Source organism: Patagioenas fasciata, chromosome 7, assembly GCF_037038585.1.
Source record: "Patagioenas fasciata isolate bPatFas1 chromosome 7, bPatFas1.hap1, whole genome shotgun sequence".
In the NCBI taxonomy this organism is placed as follows: domain Eukaryota; kingdom Metazoa; phylum Chordata; class Aves; order Columbiformes; family Columbidae; genus Patagioenas; species Patagioenas fasciata.
Window position 1 is genome coordinate 23,948,326 of NC_092526.1, and position 18,710 is coordinate 23,967,035.

Consider the following 18,710-nt stretch of genomic DNA (forward strand, 5'->3'; position numbering starts at 1 on the left):
AGCAGAGTCTGCCCGTTCCTGCATGAACTTGTGCCCGGAGGGTTCACCCCATAGAGTAGAGCGTATTCGCGAGTGAAACGCGGGGAGTGGGGGTTTTTTACCACTTAAACCAAGTTCTCGAAACGCGTAGGATCCCTGCGTAAATTGGCAAACGCTGAGTTCTTAGCCAAAATGAAGAAGACAAGCCGGACCAGCATGGAAACATGTATTATCAGCTTTTTACCTTTATTTCTCCATGTATATAGGTTTTTCTTCTGCTTCTTACCCTCTCTTTCCCCAGAGTACAAGCGGTGCTAAACTAAAATCGATTTCTTTTATCTGTATGTAAACACCATTTTGCAGCAAAATAAAAGAATAACGCCTAGTAAAGACGTCAGCTCTGTGAGTCCTGGCTGCTTCCTTCATCTGCTGCCCTGCACGTCAGGGTGAGCCTGCGGCGCCGGCTTGTTTTGTGGTTTGGAGTAACCTGTCCGAACAGTGATGGGGGGAAAACGGTTAACAAATAAACCTTTTTCTTTCTTCCTTTCTTCCTTTTTTTTTTTTTTTTTTCCTCTCTTTCCACCTTCCGCTCGGAGCTGCAGATCCGTCCGCAGCCTGGCGGAGAGGCCACGTGACACCCGCGCAAGGCCCACGCGTAACCTGCGCGCTGTTCCGCGGCGGCGGCCGCTCGCACCGCTCAGCTTGCGGCTCCCCCACCCGACGGCAGGGGCACGGGCGAGGGGAGCCCTGTGTGCCCGCTGAGGTTGCGCCGCCACTGGGGCTGATCCCGGGGCACACAGGAGAGGTTCCCCTCTAGAAAGAAGAACCCTTCTGCCACCTTACCTCCCGCTCCGCCAGCCGGACCCCGGAGGAGAGCGGGGTCCCGCAGCGGCCGAGGGGGCGGCAGAGCCGGGCGCAGGTGGTCTCCGCCGCGCCGCCGGTGTCTCCCCCGGTGGCCGGGTCGGGCCCTGACCTTCCAGCGCCGCTGACTTTGGCCTTGTCCAAGTGCTACCCCAAGCAAACAGACGGAGGAGAGCGGGCGGTGCCGAGGCCTCGGCGGGCCAGGGCAGGGGCCCGGGCTGGGGCAGGACTGGGAGCAGTCGGAGCCCCTCTCTCACCCCGAGATGCTGCAGGCGCAGGAGAGAGGAGAGCCCGGAGGTTTTGGTGGATTTAATTATTTTGTGAGACCGTCCCCATGGCCGTTTCCGCAGAGGTTTTTATGAGAGAAAGGGAGGAAAGCTTTCGGGGGTTATTTTCCCAGATATAAACCTCAGCGGATAACCCAACTAGAAGGGCTGGGAACATTTCCCAAGCCGTTGTATTATTGTTTTAGAACGAGAATTAAATCGATTTTCCCCGCATCTTGCTGACAGGCTTTCTCTGCCGCCATCCTCCTCAGCACTAGAGCACTTGGGCTTGCCGGAGCTGCAGAGCCAGGGGAAATGCTAGTTATCGACTTGGTCTGATACTTCAGAAAATAAAAAAAATCTTAGGGAATCTTAGGTCCGGATTAAAAAGTCTTTTGGCTGCGATTTCCACCTAAATCTGTTTCTAATGAAGTGGCGTTTCCACACACGAAACCTTGAGTTAATAATAACAACAACAACAACGACGACAACAACGCTGGTGGAGCCTGCGTTGTTTTCTGGTATATGAAGTAGGCTCAGATATGGTTGTTCGGAGTGTATGTGAAAAGACTAAACGACCACAAGGAGGGTGCAAAGCACCTACCTATTTACACGCGGCTATTGCCTTCAGGAAGGCAATAAACTCATTATTTCATTAAAGAATCATATTTGAACTTTGCTTCTACCCACTGAAATGCTTGCAAGTGCAAAGACACACTGATTCAGTAAGGAGGTAAATGCCGAATTTCTAGCAGGGCAGAAGTGCAGCCATTTCTCAAAAGCTTTCCAGACATCCTCAGAGGTAATGGTCGGGTAGTGCTTCGGGAGGGACAAGGAAAACCAGCTCAAGTTGGAGGCGCATTTCTCGCCGTCCAGCATGGCCACCCTTTCCGCATTGCCCAATGCAGACAAAAACCTCCCTCGCTAATGGCGGGATGTCTGCCACTGGAGAAGCGGGGGTGAGGCAGAGCTGAGCGAGAGCTCCCCCAGGGAAGGGGATGCACACCTAGCCAGCTACAGCCAGAGGCACCACCCTTGGGTCCCTCCAAATCGTCAAGGCATTCAGACTCTGTGCTGGGAGCTGGCGCATTGCGGACAATAAAGGTCTCTTCATTCAATAGCATTTCCCTAATTAACAAAACTAGAAGCAACCCCAATGATGCAAGCCAGGGGAAAAGCAAGAAACAGATAAAGCCCTTTTCTTGTTCCCTCCTGGAGTACTATTCAGCTGGCTATAGTCCATGAGAAATGGACCCTTTATGTTGTTCTCCCCTGCTCTAAGCCGTCCCAATACAGCCAGTCTCTTTATTACACGAGTGATGTGAAATCCGAAAAGGGATCTCGGGTGAAAAGCAATGTATTATTTATTAAACGTATCTGATCCACGACGATGGCTTATTTTAAGGCTTCTAGTCTAAATCGCCCACGAAGGGGAAAACAGAAGAGGTAGGATCTAAATTGCGATGTGATGCAAAAGTATGTGTCTTATGTATGTCTGTATATTCTTGTATATGCACAGATGTAATTATTTCAGCAGCGCCCGTTGTGTGTAACTGTGTATGCGCACACACAGATGTACATATTTGCGGGTGCGCAACGACACATAGACACATAGGCGGAACAAAATGGTGCATGATTTCACGCGTGCCCATGCTCCATGTTTCAGCTGTTCCTCTGAGCCAGCGGCTGAAGACAGTGGCCCCGAGTGCGTGGGGAGGCACACCCGTGTGTGGCAGGGTTGCAGGCACGGGCGCGCCCTGCCTGTGCGGCTCTGCCTGCGCGCACCCGTCTGAGCCGCCCCGGGGGCACATGTGTGCACACGCGTGTGCGGCACGCTGGGTGGGCGTGCAGAAGATGCACCCGAGTGAGGTGGATGTATCCCACGCCTTCCGGATGGATTATTTCGTGTGTCCAACTGTATTTTTCCCCTTGCCATGGCTGTGCGGGTGCATGCGGTGCGAGGGGAACAGCTGGCACCCGCTTGCTGCGCCCACGCCTGCGTCCCCCCGCAGCATGAAGGCGACCATCCATCCCTTTATTTACTCCAACATAAACATCTTTGCATTCCGACGGCAGACTAAACGTGATAATGCTCTTCCGAGGGTGCTCTTCATTCCTCCTCGTTTGATAAGGCTGCAAACTCAAGTCGGCTTATTGGGAAGGGCTCTGGATGCCTTTGTGCTTCCTAAAAGAGCATAAATAATTAAAGTTTGGCAGGGAGGAAAAGCTTTCTTGCAGAACTGTAGTGGCAATAAATGAAATGACTCAGAATCTCTTCTCCAGTCGGTTTTTACGAGAGCTGCCAGACAGTGTCTGTTCACGTTCTCCAGATACTAGGGGCGCCATAACAAAGTTAAGGTCAAGTTAGTGTCTTATCTTGGGTGGCAGAAAAATATCGCATCTTCTCCAGCTGGACCGGGCATATTTTTAAACCTGAATGTTATGCAAGTCGCCTTAATTTCCACGGATCACCTTCGGAAATGTCACTTGGACCTGAATACTTGGTAATTCCAGGCAACGGTTACAGATGTTTCAAGACGTCTAACGGTAAAGTATTCGCTTGGCTTTGTACACGATGTGCATTTATGTTTTGATATTTAACCTGCGTAAGAAAAAAAAAAAGGGCGGGGGGGGCGGTATGTAATGCTCAGAGCAGGGCTGAGACCAGACCCCAGGTTGAAAACGCTCTGGCAGGTGGGGACCTCCAGCTCTACCTTATTCCAGCGGGTATCTGTTGCGACATTGGTCTCATAGTCCAAAAATTAGATCGCTTTTTAAGGGACTGTTTCCTAAAAGGGTTGTTTTCGTATTAACGAATCGTCGCCATGTCTTTGAACTTGAATTAGTTGAAACCGGTCGGCTCCTGCGCCAAAATTTAATTGATGCTAGACTTGCTGCATCGAAAGGAAGGTGAAAGATTCTGGCTAAGGTGTAATTAGACGTTCGAACGATAAAGAAAATGGAGCTCCATAGGTTCTTAGAGTCATGTCTCCTGATGAGCTAGGCGATCAGAAACCTGGGGGCACAATCCAACGGATCCCTGTCCTGCTCTGCCGCAAGCTCAGGGTGGTAAGTGACACAGGAGCCATTTTAACTGCGCAGGCATCATTTTTAGGAGGTGGTTCTGTTACAGCAGAATAGAGAGGGCTCGAAAGTTACTGATAAAGGAAGAGAACGGTGATTTTGTGCATTGATTTCTGGTGAAGCTCTGAGAGAGTCTGCCTGCTCGGAGCAATGCGTGGTGTTTGAGGTGGTTTGCGAGCGAGGCAACTAGGCAAAATTACCATACTGTACAAAGAAAAGAGAAAAAAAAAGAAAGCAGAAGGAAAAAATGAATGAATTTCATGTTATCTGCCTGGCTTTGGTCTTTTGCTTTTCAGAAAGGGCAAGCTGGGCTGCGATGCGGAAGCCCTTTGGGCAGCCCTCGCCTGCTCTGGGGGGTCGGGGGATGCGGGAGGGGCCGTGCCGGTGGCGGTTGTGGGGAGGGGAGCAGGGTGCGGGGCGCAGCCGGGGCTGCGGGGCTCCCGCCCCCGGAGCCGTTCCGTAGCGCGGAGCCGGTGGCGTCCAGAAGTCGTTTGGCCGAGCCCTCCGCGGGCACCGCCGCTCCGCAGATCCGGGGCGCCCCTGGCCGGCCCCCACTTGCCTGCGGTGCTTTGGGCTCGGTTCCCTACCTGCCGGGCTTTCTGCTGTGGGACTCGGTGGCTGCCTTTTTGGAGGTGATCTGGGCCCTACCGTCTGGACGGAGCACCCGCGGGCTGCCTGGGTGGCAGGGGACAACCCTGCTCAGTGTGGAGAGGTCTCCCAGATTTCGGGTGTATATGGAGCGCGGCATGTGGCAGGGATAATCTGGCTATGCTGTACAGAGGCGGAAAAAAAGGCATTCCCATAGAGAGCTGACAAACGTTTCTGAAATGAGGAATTGCTTGAGCATAGGGCTGTTGCTGGCGCGTATTTTTGATTTTATTCTCTTTTCAGCCTCTGTGACCCGGTTTGTGCTCATCTATGTAAAATCATATTTCCAGGTGAAAAAGAAAATTGGCAAAAAATGAGCCCTCGAAGGCAGGGCAGCCGCCGGGCTGGCGGGTGTTGTGCGTGTCGCCTGTTCCCAGCCCTGCTTTTCCCTTCCAATAAAAATGAACATTTTGGTGGGAGTTGGAGGCACGGGGAACAGAGGTCACTTTGTGTGCCGCTCTGCTTCCCAAGGAGACCGTGCTTGGTGGACTTCTCTTCCTGCCCTAGCTCTTTGCTTTCTAGAAGAGCTCAAAAGTGCCTCCCTTTCATAAAACCGGCATCTGAGAAATGTTCTGTTTGCGTATTTCTCATTTCAGTTTGTCTCCGCGCTCTTACACAAGAGTGCAAGTGTTTGGGCTTATAAGCGAGGGAAAATGAGGTACTGGGGAGTCAAGCTTTGAATTTCGTGACCGGTTTTGATGCCAACTGTGGATTACTGGAGCCTGGCGGGCAGTTCCCTTTGTACGGTCGAGCGTGTGAACTGGACTTGGCTTTCCTGAGCGACCCATCACTCGCTCATCATCTGTGTGAGTGGCGAACAGCCAGCATCGCTCCCTCTAACGAGGAGCGGTCACGTTTCCCAGCCGAGGGTGCCCGACCGGGAGCCTACACCCCGCTCTCCCAAAGCCATCTTTCCCGACGGTGGCTGCGCTCCCCCTCGTTGCCCGCGGAGGCCGGGCGGGCTGGGTGGCGATGCGGGCGGGGGGCTGCGCGCCGCGGGGCTCCGCGCCGGGCTCCGGCGGTGGGCAGGCGCCTACCCGGGCTGCACGACCCCAGGTGATCAGCCGCACCACCTACGTGTATCTCATCGCCTGGTGAAAGGATGTGAGGAAAAAGCGTCTATATTTGTACAAACGGTGCGCTGGTCTCTCCGTGCTGGGAGGGCTCTTTGGAGAGATCTTAGGAGCCTTTCCGAGGAGCTGATATAGATATAAGGACATTTCTACATCGCGTCACGTGACATAATTACCACTAGAATCAATCAAGATGAATTGCACGTCAGCACACGGTGGGGATTTTTTCTTAGTTGATCCTGTCCAAACCCTCTTGTGCAATAGATGGATCTTGTTCAATGCGTTGAAGCCTCCTGGTTGCTTGCAATCGCAAAAAGAAAGACATGACTGAGTTTGACGATTGCAGTCACGGCACATCCAATATGTATCTGCCAGGGTGCGCTTATTACGTCTCACCCTCAGATTTCTCGACGAAACCCTCTTTTTTGTCGCAATCGTCGTCCTGTCAAATGACTTTTCCTTATTCTTCTAATTTACCTCATGTCCAACCTGTGCGCGAAGTAGCATTCAGGGAATACGGATTAGAGCGCAGCAAATGGCAGTATAGGGGCAGTTATGCTCCTTATTACTCAGCTGAAGAGGTGATGCACAGAGACTTTCTGCAGCCTGCGAACAGGAGGACGGAAATGTTATTCAAAACCGACCCTGTCTGCGGCCACCACGGACCGTCTCCAGCCGCCTCCAACTTCTACAGCTCGGTGGGGAGGAACGGCATCCTGCCGCAAGGCTTCGACCAATTTTACGAGACAGCCCCCGGACCCCCGTACCAGCAGCACTCCGAGGGAGAGGGGGACGCGGAGAAGGGCGACTTGAAAGCCCAGAGCAGCACTTGCAGTAAAACACCTTCCAACCAAGAGAAGAAAGTGACACCAGCAAGCAGCACCGATTCCCCTTCTGGTGAGGCTGTTGCAGAGAAGAGCAACAGTTCAGGTAGGTATCAGTAGTAAATTGGGGGCAAGAGTACAAGGCCAACACTTTGTCAAGCCGCATTTTACGTGCAATTTTATAAGCATCCAAAGGATTTTATATATCCTATAAGATTTCCTTTACCGTTGTAAAGTGTGTTTACGATAGGAAACCAATTTAGGTGGGCTTAAGGTATTCTTGGAAGAGGATATTAATTGTTATTAAATTGTTGATTCGAGAGGGGGAGACGGGGAGATTTCACAGGTAGTGCTCAGAGCTGCCTTCGGCTTACAGCTTAAGATCTTCGTTTGTTTGGGGCGGGGGGTGTGTGTGAGAGAGGAGTTTGAGAAACTTGGAATTTTTCCAGCCCATTTAAATATCTCTCTGTATTGCTCGAGTGCTCTCTTTTAAGGAGAAGTTGGGAAATATTCGCTTTTTTGCTAAGTCAACCAGAGAGTAAAAGTCTCAGGATTTTTTTTTTTTTTTTTCCTAAATGCTAGAGGGCTACTTTCCAGGCAATGGTATATTTTCAAAGTCTGTGATCTCTTCCTAGCTGAGCATGTTCGTAGCAGGAGCATAAATCAGTTTCTTCTCTCTTGAATTTCAGCAGTTCCCCAGCGATCAAGAAAAAAGAGGTGTCCCTATACCAAATATCAGATAAGAGAACTGGAACGGGAGTTTTTCTTCAACGTGTACATAAACAAAGAGAAAAGACTGCAGTTGTCCAGAATGCTCAACCTCACTGACCGGCAAGTTAAAATCTGGTTCCAGAATCGAAGGATGAAAGAAAAGAAACTGAACAGAGATCGGCTCCAATATTTCACTGGGAATCCCTTGTTTTGAAAAGAAAAAAAAAAAAAAAAAGCAGAGAGAAAGGGAAGAAAGAAGAAAAACAAAGAGTATCTCGGTGTCTCTGACCTGCCATCTGAATGCAAAAGTAAATTGGTTTACATGACACATCCACCCTGCGGAACTCAAAGTTTCATTTTCATGTGCAACTCCACACATTGAATGGCCACTGGAGATTTCGGGGCTTGGCGGAGCAGATTCCTGATAAGGGGAAACTAGGGTAAATCCAAATGTCCACTCTCAAGTGTTTCTCGCCAAAGGTGCTTTTTTATTTTTTCTCTCTCACAGTACCAGCAATGGACCTGCAGTGTGTCTGGTAGTTTTTGCTTACAATTCATTGAGTTTGCGGGGGGCTTTGTTGTTGCTTTTGAGCTAGGATAACACTTTCCTCCCTTTAAGTGAATGCGGTTTATTTAAGAGATGGTAAATGTACATTCGCAATATATAAAATATATATATGTTTCTATTGACATCCAAAAGCATGGGCCACTGTCTTTTTCATGTGAATAAATGGTTTCTAGTAAAGTTAAGGTTATAGCTTCCGTGCACTGTATGGATTTCCATCTCCGAAGGACCCTAGTGTTTCCCGGGCTAGAGCCAAGTACAGTTAAATAGTAACGGGAGGAAGCCTAGTAGGATTATTTTAAATGCATTTTAAATAAACACTAGTTTAGATGCCTAACTCTCCCTCTGTAGGTACACGTAATCTTCCCTGTTCACTGTGAGGCAGAGCCAACATGGCTGTCTGCAGACAAATCACTTGTGATGGCGTTACAATTAATATAAACAACTAAAAAGGCTTTTTAAAAAACTGATCAGGCTCCCAATAAGCCCAGAATCCCCAACGCCAACGACTGTTTATTTGTTAGTGAAGGCTAAGGCAGAAAGATGGAGGGGTCGGGAAGAGTCAGACAAGAGGGAGCTATAAACAATTAGCACTAGTGGGGAAGAAAGGAAAAAAAAAAAAAAAGAAAGAAAAAATCTTTGACGGCAGAGGGTTGGATGTCTTAAATATGCCTCAGCAGGGCGAGCGGAGCGCGGCACTTGGCCGGGAGCGCAGCCGCTGCCTCGGCCCGGCGGGCCCTGCGCGGGGGCGGATACCGGCGGAGGTCCGCGCCGCTCCGCTCCTCGCCGCTTTATCTTGCGTGACCTGGCTGGGCTGTTTACAAAACCTTGAACTGTCTAGACAACACCATAAACCTCGAGGTTCTAAACAGCTTAATTGGGTTATATTATACACCTTCTGGTGGGTGAAAAAGAGATTTCCGCAATGTGCAATAAAGGCAAGGAGTGAGAAAAGAATTTGCCTTTTTTGAAAAGGACGAAGCGGCTCTGGCTACACTCGCGGTTACGGAAGGCAAAGGTACCCGAATGAGTCAGGAAAAGCCCGAGAATTCAAAAATCAAGAAATGGAAGCGGAGCGAGACATGACTAAAAAAAAAAAAAAAATTTAAACCTTTAGTAAGAAAAACATAAGTGTATGCCTTTGAACTTCCAAAATGTCAAGGTCATCACCTTTAACCTTTCTGAATAATTAGGCGCCTTAAGGTTCCTCTGTTATTTTCAACCACCACCCACCCTCTCTCTCTGTCTCACTCCCTCTCCCTTTCACACACACGCACAACCACACACACACTTATTACCGCATAGCTGGCCATATTAGCGAATGCATCGTAACGCAAAGAAAATCCCAGCTGGGTCGAGGTGAGCTCTCCGTGGCGTGGCAGGGAGCGCGTCCCACTCTGGTCACCGCCAGCCGGAGCACGACGGGCTCCCCACTTCCCTCTCCCTTCTCTTCTGCGACCCGGGAATTAGCCCCAAATCTCCTCGTATTTAGCTCGTTTTTTAAAAATGGTTTTCGCTAAAAAATAATTTTAACATGTTGGGGCTTTAAGAAATGCTTTGTATTTTAGAGAAAAAGACAGTATTTCTATGTAGCTTTTCTGCTGGTGTGCGTTTCCCCACAAAGCCCATTAATTAGAAATGCGCAATGTCGACGGGATTTCTCAGAGCATTTCTCCTGACCTTATAGCAAAATTCTCTTGTGTCTCCCGAGTCTTAATCCGCAGAGTGAGAACGAGTCGCTTGATTTTCTGTTCCCTGCAGTGCTTTTACAGTCTATTTTAGCGGATTATTACGCCTTTAAAATGTTAAGACACCGCAAAAGAGGGCCGCGGAAACCGAGCCACCTTAGCGCTAATCTTACATAGGTGCTCAATGATAGCAGTTTTAAGTTTCTATTTAAAAAGAAAGGAAGAAACCCACGGCTGAGATCAAATTGAGTTTAGGAGAAAGACGCGAGGAGAGGAGGAAATTCGCGGTGCTTGGCGGCCAACGACCACAGGAGGGCGCGCCCGGGTGCTGGAATGCCCGCAGCCCTCCCAGTGTTTAGGTCTATTTTACCTCTAATAATAATTCCACTGCTAATAAAATATCTAATATATAAGTAACGATAAGATTTCAGGGCCTTCCAAATGAGAAAATAAAGCATCAAAAAGATTTATTAAACAAATAACCCATAACCGTGACGTGCTGGAGAAATATGCCACTTTCAATTTTTTTTTTTTTGGTTGTAATCTTTTATAATGCACCCGAGCTTTAAAAAAATCCCATAATTTTGAGAAATAAAAAAAAAAAAGTGATATTCAGAATTCGTTCCCTAGAACGAAAATCTATTTACTCCTTAAAGGAAGCCTTAATGCGGATGGAACAAAAGTAATATAAAAAACATGCGTTTCCACATATTATCTTTGATTCTCATTCGAGTCGTTTGTTGAATAAACCTCTAGGTACAGAAATAATAATTAAAAAAACATATTTTATTTGAAGGTGAGATTAAAGTTAGATCCTGAGAGTGCTTATTTTTTTTTTTAAAGAGAAACAGAGACTAAAGCGAAAAGAAGATATTTTTAATATCCGAACATCACTTTGCCAAAGCATTGCTGAATGAAAACCCTCTCCTTAAAAGTACTATGGAGATCTATTAAAATGAAACTAGAGATTAGAAAATTAAAGTGAAGCTTATGAATTTCCTGGCCACTCTCCAGTGACCGAGCATGTTCTGGTTTTCTGTTTTATTTTTTGTTCCTTCAGTGCGCACTTTTGGTTAGAATCTGTAGAAAGAAAGGGTTTCACTGCTTTCTGCTTATTTGCAGAATTCATCGGAATCTATTTTACGTTGGCTCAGCCATATTCCGCATTTGTTAAAGTCCCGTCTCTCGTGAAAGCATTTGTTGGCACTTTGCTACTGGGTTGTTGGGGGTGTGTTTTTTTAGAAGTTCATTGTTAACAGTTTCCTAGAAATAGCCTTTCCGTCGGTAATAAAGTAGCATTGTACGATCGGAGCTCCTCGAGTTCCTGACGCTCACGGTAGCCTTTCAGGCGCGGCCGGAGCCCGAAGGAAAATCTCCCGGTCTCTCGGTGGAGAAACCCACTTCGAGAGGGAAACGTTTAGAGAAGTTTCCGTGTTTGTTTGTTTTCCTGGGCTTGAGAGTGCTTCTTGTGAGAGCCCACACCAGCTCCAAAACTATTAGGCTTCATACGAAGTGCTTTAAACCCTCGCAATTACAGTGAGGCCGATCTCAGCGAATGTGAACGAGTGACGGTAGCCAGGATGTGTTATTAATTGAAAAATATATATATATGGAGACGGCCGCTTCCTTCTTTTCCTTTTCTCTCTCTTTTTTTTTTTTTTTGAGTCGTCGTGTAAATGTGATTATTCTGTGTGAGTCTATAACCTCTTATATTCTTTCCTCCCGCCTCTGTTTTATTCCTTTAGACGCAAGAGGCTGCGAGCTATTTCCAAACGTATTTGGGCTTGTTCTTTAAGGAGAACAAAAAGGGCATTTGCCTATTTTCTGATTAAACAAAAAATGCGGCAGGAATCTGCCGAAAGATGAATGTGCAGCCCGAAAACCGAGGCTGAGGGCTGCATCGGTGACCAAGCTACACACTAAAATCTTCTCACACCAGATATGCATTTCTATGTCCACAGAAATATTGAAATACAATAGAGAAAGGGCTCAGGCTTCCGGCGAAGCTGGCAGTACAGTCAATGCTACTGTGCGAGCCCCACGCTCAGAAATAACACCTTTTAAAAAATGACCAGCGTGCTATTTTGTTTATTTTATAAGCTTTCATATCTAGGAAAAGGCGTAATGTCATCAGTATGTTCCCCCCCTCCCCGCCCTCGCTCAAAAAGATCCAGAGAGTCTGAGCCCTCGGCCCAGACGCCGATTCTTTCTATGAAAATATGGCACATAGAAATCTGGGCAACGTGACAGTTGCATTATTAAAAGAAGAAAGGACACGATATCGTAGCCAATTTTTTTACTAAAATAAAAAAATTTTATTCAATCTCCCTGCAATATAACAGCATAGCATAGAATAGTCCACGCATTTAAAGACAACCTAAATAAAATGCCGAAATTGAGCAAATTAAGGGAATTTTGCTAAAAGCTTCCTGGATTCCAGCCTGCTTTTAAAATAACATATTTCTTGTAATACCTTTGTTACTGAAGGCATCTGCGAAATACCTAGCCTCTTTCATACATCTCTCCCACCCCCCTTCCATAATGAGACAGAAACAGAGCAAATCACAACTATAAGAATACTCAGCACAGCCGAGAAAAAAAAGAATGATATCCCCAGTAATAAGGTTTAGGAAGATAAGGCAGTGCAAATTAAGCCCTGCTTCCACGTCTGGTAACCTCAGGTTTTTAGTCGTGACATTTGCTAGAGGAGAAAACTGTAATGTTCACCTATGCTTTATTACAAACAGTAATTTACATCTACATGGACCCATTGGTTGTTGTTTTTGGTTTTGTTTTTTTTTTTCTTCCTGCCTCGTTCAGAAAAATATGGGGCTCTGAGAGTAAAACCTTTATATTAAAGTAGATTGTATATCTCATTTATTGCACAATATTGATTTATTTATTAATGTTAATTACTTGATTCCATTTTAATATGATTTAAAACAAGAGTGACATTAAATGCCCAGAGCCTAAGTCTCCAGTTCCCCAGTGGCTCTCGCATGTTTATTCAACTTCTATTTACATCAAACTTAAACTTTCCTACTGTTCATTTTCAATTAAAAATTGCTACCCATTTTTAAAAACCCTCATGATTTATCGTGAGCGAAGGGTCTTACAGAGATACTTGCCAGTCCTGAATATGATATTTAAATAATTATCATCACAACCATCATCTGAATTTCCATGTAGTGGCATGCAAGAAATTCATCTTCGCAATTAAAAGACTCAAAGAGCCCTCATGTCTAATAAGGAGCCAAGAAGTCAGGTCCTGTAGCACCAGCGAGGCTGGCGTGGAAAGCAGTTCAGCATTCGCTTATTGTTTTAACTTTACTGTTGGGCGAAATCCACTGCAAACCTCTGGGCTCATACTTCAGCTGGGATATTTCTGGGACCCCCTTTTCTTAAAGTGTAAATAAAGATTATGAAAGAGCCATTTGATGGGCATAAAATTCCTGATTAGATTTAACAGTCAAGTCTTAAACTGAGTCCAGGAAAATAGTATTTTGTTTCTTTAAACTCTGTGGGTCGCCCGGGCTGTTGTTGAAGAAGAGGAAATTGCTAGAAAGCGAAGGGGGGGATGCCGCGCTCGGAGGGAGCGTCGTGGGCTCCGCCACAGCTTCTTCCCGGTGCAGACAAATCTTAGCAATGGCTCTGATCGTGATCTTAAGCAGCAGCGCAGTGCCCACCGCTCCGCGCAGCGCTCGGCGGTGGTGAAGCGTGCCCGGGGAGGGCAGGGGCTGCGCCAGCCCGGTGCGGGGGATGCTGCCAAAACATCGCCAAAACAGAGAATATCGCAAAGGTAATGTTGAAACTCTCCGGCAAGCCAGGCTGCAGCTATAAAAGACACTGGCTCTTAACCTGACAATGATGTTGTATTTGAACAGCTGCGATAAGGTTTTAAAAGGTCTGTCTCATTGCCACAGCGAAATTTTAAAGAGGGTTATTGTTTCCAGCAGTATAAAGTGTACGGTAAAGTGCAAAACACCCAAATGCCAGGAAATAGTGGAAAATTCAAATCCACCCTGGTGGAAAACGCATGTTTTCAGCTGTGCGGAAGACGCATTTAAATTTTAAAAAATCTTTTACTGTGCTGCCCGCTCTTGGGGATCTCAAAGGCTGTGTTGATGGTAGAAAGGCCCAAAATAAACAGGCGGATGAATCCGGAAAAAAAAAAAAAATTAACAAGTTCACTTTGTTTGGAGGAGAGTCCTTGACAACATTAGTCCCAGATAAGAAAGAATTCGGTTTGAGAACAGTCTAAAAAAAAAAAAAAAAAAGAGTAATAAACCGTTTGTACTATCACTATTTATAATACAATAGCTTCGGGTGTAAATATGGTTACGAAGTGGGGGAGGAAACAGTAAAACACATTTAAAATATAGGGACGGAAAAATCTCATCTGCCATGTTGACAGTTGCTGTTGCCTCCGGTTTTAGTTTTTTAGTAATACAGATGCATTTATCTTCATTCTTAAAAAAAAAAAAAAAAAAGAGAAAGAAAGAAAGGAAGAAAGAAAAAAAGAAAATAAAAAGTTTCTCGAAGAGTCGCAGTGAGGTTACGACTTTCTGTATGTTTTTTGATGAGCAATACTACAGAAGGACAAATTATCTTTATCATGCTTCCAGTTTCGAGGGCAAGTGAAAAAAACCACTTTCTTCCCCCCCACCAGGCGATTGAGAGTGTTGTAAAATAATTTTAGGAATGTAACCTCCCTATAAAACTCGAGTTATGACAAAAGTCTAGCTTTTAATATTTGACGATTTGTGTTAAAACAAAAATTGACCTTCTCGGTTAGCAGCGAGGAAAAAAATCAATAGTATAATTTTCAATAATTCATAACGCGAACGCCATTATGCTAAATCTTAACTATTAATCTTATCCTTTACAAAGTCTCGATTGATTTGTTAATAAAATATCTTCCCGTGCGCGGCAACAGAGGGTATAACTCTTGAAAAAGCTTCAGAAGCAAGAAAATTACCAAGTAGCCCAAGCATGCAGATGAGGCTTTTATTGATCGCCCCTGATTCCTCTTAATACGCGTTAATAAATCCCGCAACCTTTTGTCCCCGCACTTGTCACAAGCGGGGCTCTTTACAGGAGCCATGGCGGGGAAGCACCGCATTCCGCCCTCCGTGCCACCCGCGGGGTTCCGCTCCCGCGGAGGCTCCGCGGCGCGGCACGGGGCGGGGGTGTGAGCGCGGCGGGGCCCGGGTCGGTGCCGCAGCACGGGCGGCGGGCGCGGCGGGGCGGTGCGGTGCGGTGCCGGCGCGGCGGCCTAGGGGTCGCTGTTGACCGCGGCGGGGCGCGGCGGGGCGGCGCGGCGGGGCGCGTCAGCGGCGGGGCGGCGGGGCGCGGGGCGGCGGGCGCTGCCATTGGCCCGGCTGTCATGTGGTCGCGCGGAGGCATCCGCAATTACACGGGAATGTTTTCCTAGAGATGTCAGCCTACAAAGGACACAATCTCTCTTCCTCAAATTCCGCCCCAAAATGTCCTTTCCCAACAGCTCTCCTGCCGCTAATACTTTTTTAGTAGATTCTCTCATCAGTGCGTGCAGGAGTGACAGTTTCTACTCCAACAGCGCCAGCATGTATATGCCACCTAGCACAGACATTGGGACGTATGGGATGCAAACCTGTGGACTCCTTCCGTCTCTGGCTAAAAGAGAAGTTAATCACCAAAATATGGGTATGAATGTACATCCTTATATACCTCAAGTAGACACTTGGACAGACCCGAACAGATCTTGTCGAATAGAGCAACCTGTTACACAGCAGGTCCCCACTTGTTCCTTCACTACAAATATTAAAGAAGAAAGCAATTGCTGCATGTATTCCGATAAGAGATCCAAACTCATTTCTGCAGACGTCCCTTCCTACCAGAGGCTGGTGTCTGAATCATGCCCCATTGAGAACCCCGAGGTTCCCGTCCCAGGATATTTTAGACTGAGCCAGACCTACGCCACTGGGAAAACCCAAGAGTACAATAATAGCCCTGAAACGAGTTCAACTGTAATGTTACAGTTAAACCCTCGCGGCAGCTCCAAACCGCAGATATCTGCTCAACTTCAGCTGGAAAAGAAAATGAATGAAAACCCGAACAACCAGGACAGCACCGCTAAAGTCTCTCAAGTGGAAAGTCCCGAGCCCAAGTCCACGTTGCAAGACGAGCGGAGCTGCTTGCCCGAAGGCTCCGTGTCCAGCCCAGAAGTCCAGGAGAAGGAAAGTAAAGGTCTGTATTACCGAGTTTAAGCCGTGCCGTGGTGTAACTCCAACACGCCAGCACCATAAAGCACGCTCGAATATACTAACGAGCATCACAGCCATCACATTTAATGCTAAGGAATATCGGGCTGCAGGTGCTGTGTCTCTGAAGATTTTGGCAGGCAAAAATGTTACACAAAAGGGTCCAAAGATTTGCTGTAGATATCTGCCTCTCTCGGGCATGCAGACCGTCTCTGTGATGCGGCGAATGTAGTCGTGTGCTCCTTGATGCGCTGCAGTAGCCAAAAGCAGCCCCATATCTTTAAAAAAACAGGTCTGGAGGTTGTAAAATACGACCAGCTCAACTTTTCTCTCGTAATTTCGCTGATTTTTTTTTTCCTTTATACTGAGCCTTACTGCGGTGTGATTGCATTTAATGTTAATTACGATCCTGTTAAAATAGGTGAGAAATAGGTACTATCAGGCCGGGTAAAGTTGGAAACAAATGTACAATGAAAGCAGCAGCCCGCTATCTGCCTGGTCCAAAGGTGGAATATTTCTGTGTGGTGCTTTAGATAACGTTGGGTTGGTCTCCAAAAGTGCAACCGTATTTTTAAATGTGTTTTAAAGCTAAAAGTGGTGGTAATCTGATTTTATTTTCTCTTTTAAAGTGCACTAAAGCCTTTATTTCGAATGGCGTGTATTGAAGAATCCCAAAACGGAAAAATTTTCTCTTATCTAAATGTAATTTGCAACCTCTAGGTCGATATTTGTTCTACGTGTGCATGGAGATTGTCTTTATCTGAATTGTATTTAACAGCCCAGCTCTGGGTTGATGTGGGGTAGATTTCTTTCTAGTGGGGAAAAAAAAAAATCAGAAATGAAAATGAAAAAAAGAAAAATCCGAGGCAGATGGTGTTAATACTTTGTGCATCTTTTTGGCTGGAAAAACGTCTATGGCTGCTCCTGAGTGTGCTTGTGTAATTCCGCTGATGGCTGGGGGGGAAGCTACTTCAAAATACAGTGCGAGGGTAGTTGGTAATTGGGGTATTTTTGTAGCAAGTGTTCTGGAAACTCGAGGTGGCCATGGTGAGGCTAGACCCGTTAAACTGTGGCCATGGGGCTGATGGCAGGTTAAATATTGTTGAAATGCTAAATGCCAGCTGAAAACATGGGAGCCCCTTCCTGGAAGGGGGAGTGCGGGTCAGGGCGGGGTGTCGTGTGGTGGGGACGGAGGAGCCCAGCCTGGCAGCAGGTCCCCTCTCCGTGCCCACACCTCACCTCGGCTGTGTTAAATGCCCACATCCACCATATCTGTCAGACACTGCAGAGGAGGGGTCATGGCCAAGGGTACATTCTAACAGCCTGAGGTATTTTTGATTTTTTTTTTTTTACTTTTTCTTCTTCTTTTTGATTTTGATAGAGGAAATCAAGTCTGATACTCCAACAAGCAATTGGCTAACTGCAAAGAGTGGCAGAAAGAAGAGGTGTCCTTATACTAAACACCAAACACTGGAATTAGAGAAAGAGTTCTTATTCAATATGTATCTCACTCGAGAGCGCCGTCTAGAGATCAGTAAGAGCGTAAACCTCACTGACAGGCAGGTCAAGATTTGGTTTCAAAACCGCAGAATGAAGCTCAAGAAGATGAGCAGGGAGAACCGAATCCGGGAACTGACCGCTAATCTGACCTTCTCTTAAACCCTAACCCCGGGGGGGACACCCGTGAGGAATGGGCACAGCACCACCACTTGCTAAAGGCAGGAGAGACTCTGGCAAAACCCGGCATTTTCCAGTTTTGTTTTGGTTTGTTTTGGTTTGTTTTGGTTTCTGGTAGAATGTGACTCTTCGTCCTTCTTTTAGCGCTGCAAGTGAATATGTATTACTATGATGAGTATATATAAAACCTAGCACGTGTAATTTATTTTTGTTCTCATCGTAATGCAGGGTAACTATTATTGAATATTATCATTTGGTCTTAACTTATTGGAACTGTCGAACATCCAAGCAATGTGACTTTTTCATGTTTTTACTAACAAAATGGTATTTATGTGGGGCTGTTACACGGGCCATAACGTTTTGAGTACATTCAATACTTTAAGAAAAAGAGGGGGGAGGAAACTTTGGGGGTGGGGGGAAAGACAAGCACATTATAATGTAACTATCCTCGCAAATGAACTTAGAGATTGTCCTTCGTAATATGGAATATTTCCTTCTCCATTGTAGACATTTCCTTGTGGTGCATATGTGGAATAGTAGTCGTTCAACAGCAATATGTCCTTCTTGTGCATGTTCTGTTCGCATGTATAATGCAATAAACTCTGTAAACTACTGAGGTTTCTTTGGTTTTCTACAAATGTTTAAAGTATGGGTGCAGGTTGATCTCCTAATCTTTCTCTGTCAGCAGCGCTTTGGACTGATGTACCTTCTCTGCCATTTTCTGGTCTTTGTGTGTGTCTGCCTGGTTTTATTTCCCTCTTCTTTTTTTTCCCCTTTCCTATTTTTTTAGGCGTGGGGTGGAGACTAGGGCGGGAAATTATGTAAACCTAATTCATTTATAATTGTGCCTGTAAACAAATGATTAATTGATAAAATGTTGTGTGATGTTCGCAGTCAGACAAACTGAATGGAAAAAAAAAAAAAAAGTAGTAAAATATTATGACCTAAACTGGACATCCTCATCCAATCATCTCATAAATGGTAAGTGATAAAAATCTTTCTACTACAAGCTGTCAGCAATATGTGTGTCATTTTATTTGACGTTCGTGTGATGATTTTAAAAATATCAGTCACTGTGTGCTTACAATGTGT

General features: G+C 46.3%; 2 protein-coding genes across 2 annotated transcripts; both read left to right on the forward strand.

Moving 5' to 3' along the window:
* The first annotated feature begins 6,234 nt into the window (after positions 1–6,234).
* Positions 6,235–7,764, forward strand: HOXD11 (homeobox D11). The gene is made up of 2 exons (XM_065841323.2): positions 6,235–6,841; positions 7,425–7,764. The coding sequence occupies exons 1-2, from the start codon at positions 6,235–6,237 to the stop codon at positions 7,658–7,660; spliced, it is 843 nt and encodes a 280-aa protein (XP_065697395.1). The 3' UTR covers positions 7,661–7,764.
* A 7,342-nt stretch (positions 7,765–15,106) lies between these two features.
* HOXD10 (homeobox D10) lies at positions 15,107–18,217 on the forward strand. Its single transcript, XM_065841341.2, has 2 exons — positions 15,107–15,927; positions 17,323–18,217. Exons 1-2 carry the CDS (start codon positions 15,186–15,188, stop codon positions 17,598–17,600), a joined length of 1,020 nt encoding a protein of 339 aa, XP_065697413.1. The 5' UTR covers positions 15,107–15,185; the 3' UTR covers positions 17,601–18,217.
* The last annotated feature ends 493 nt before the right edge of the window (positions 18,218–18,710 follow it).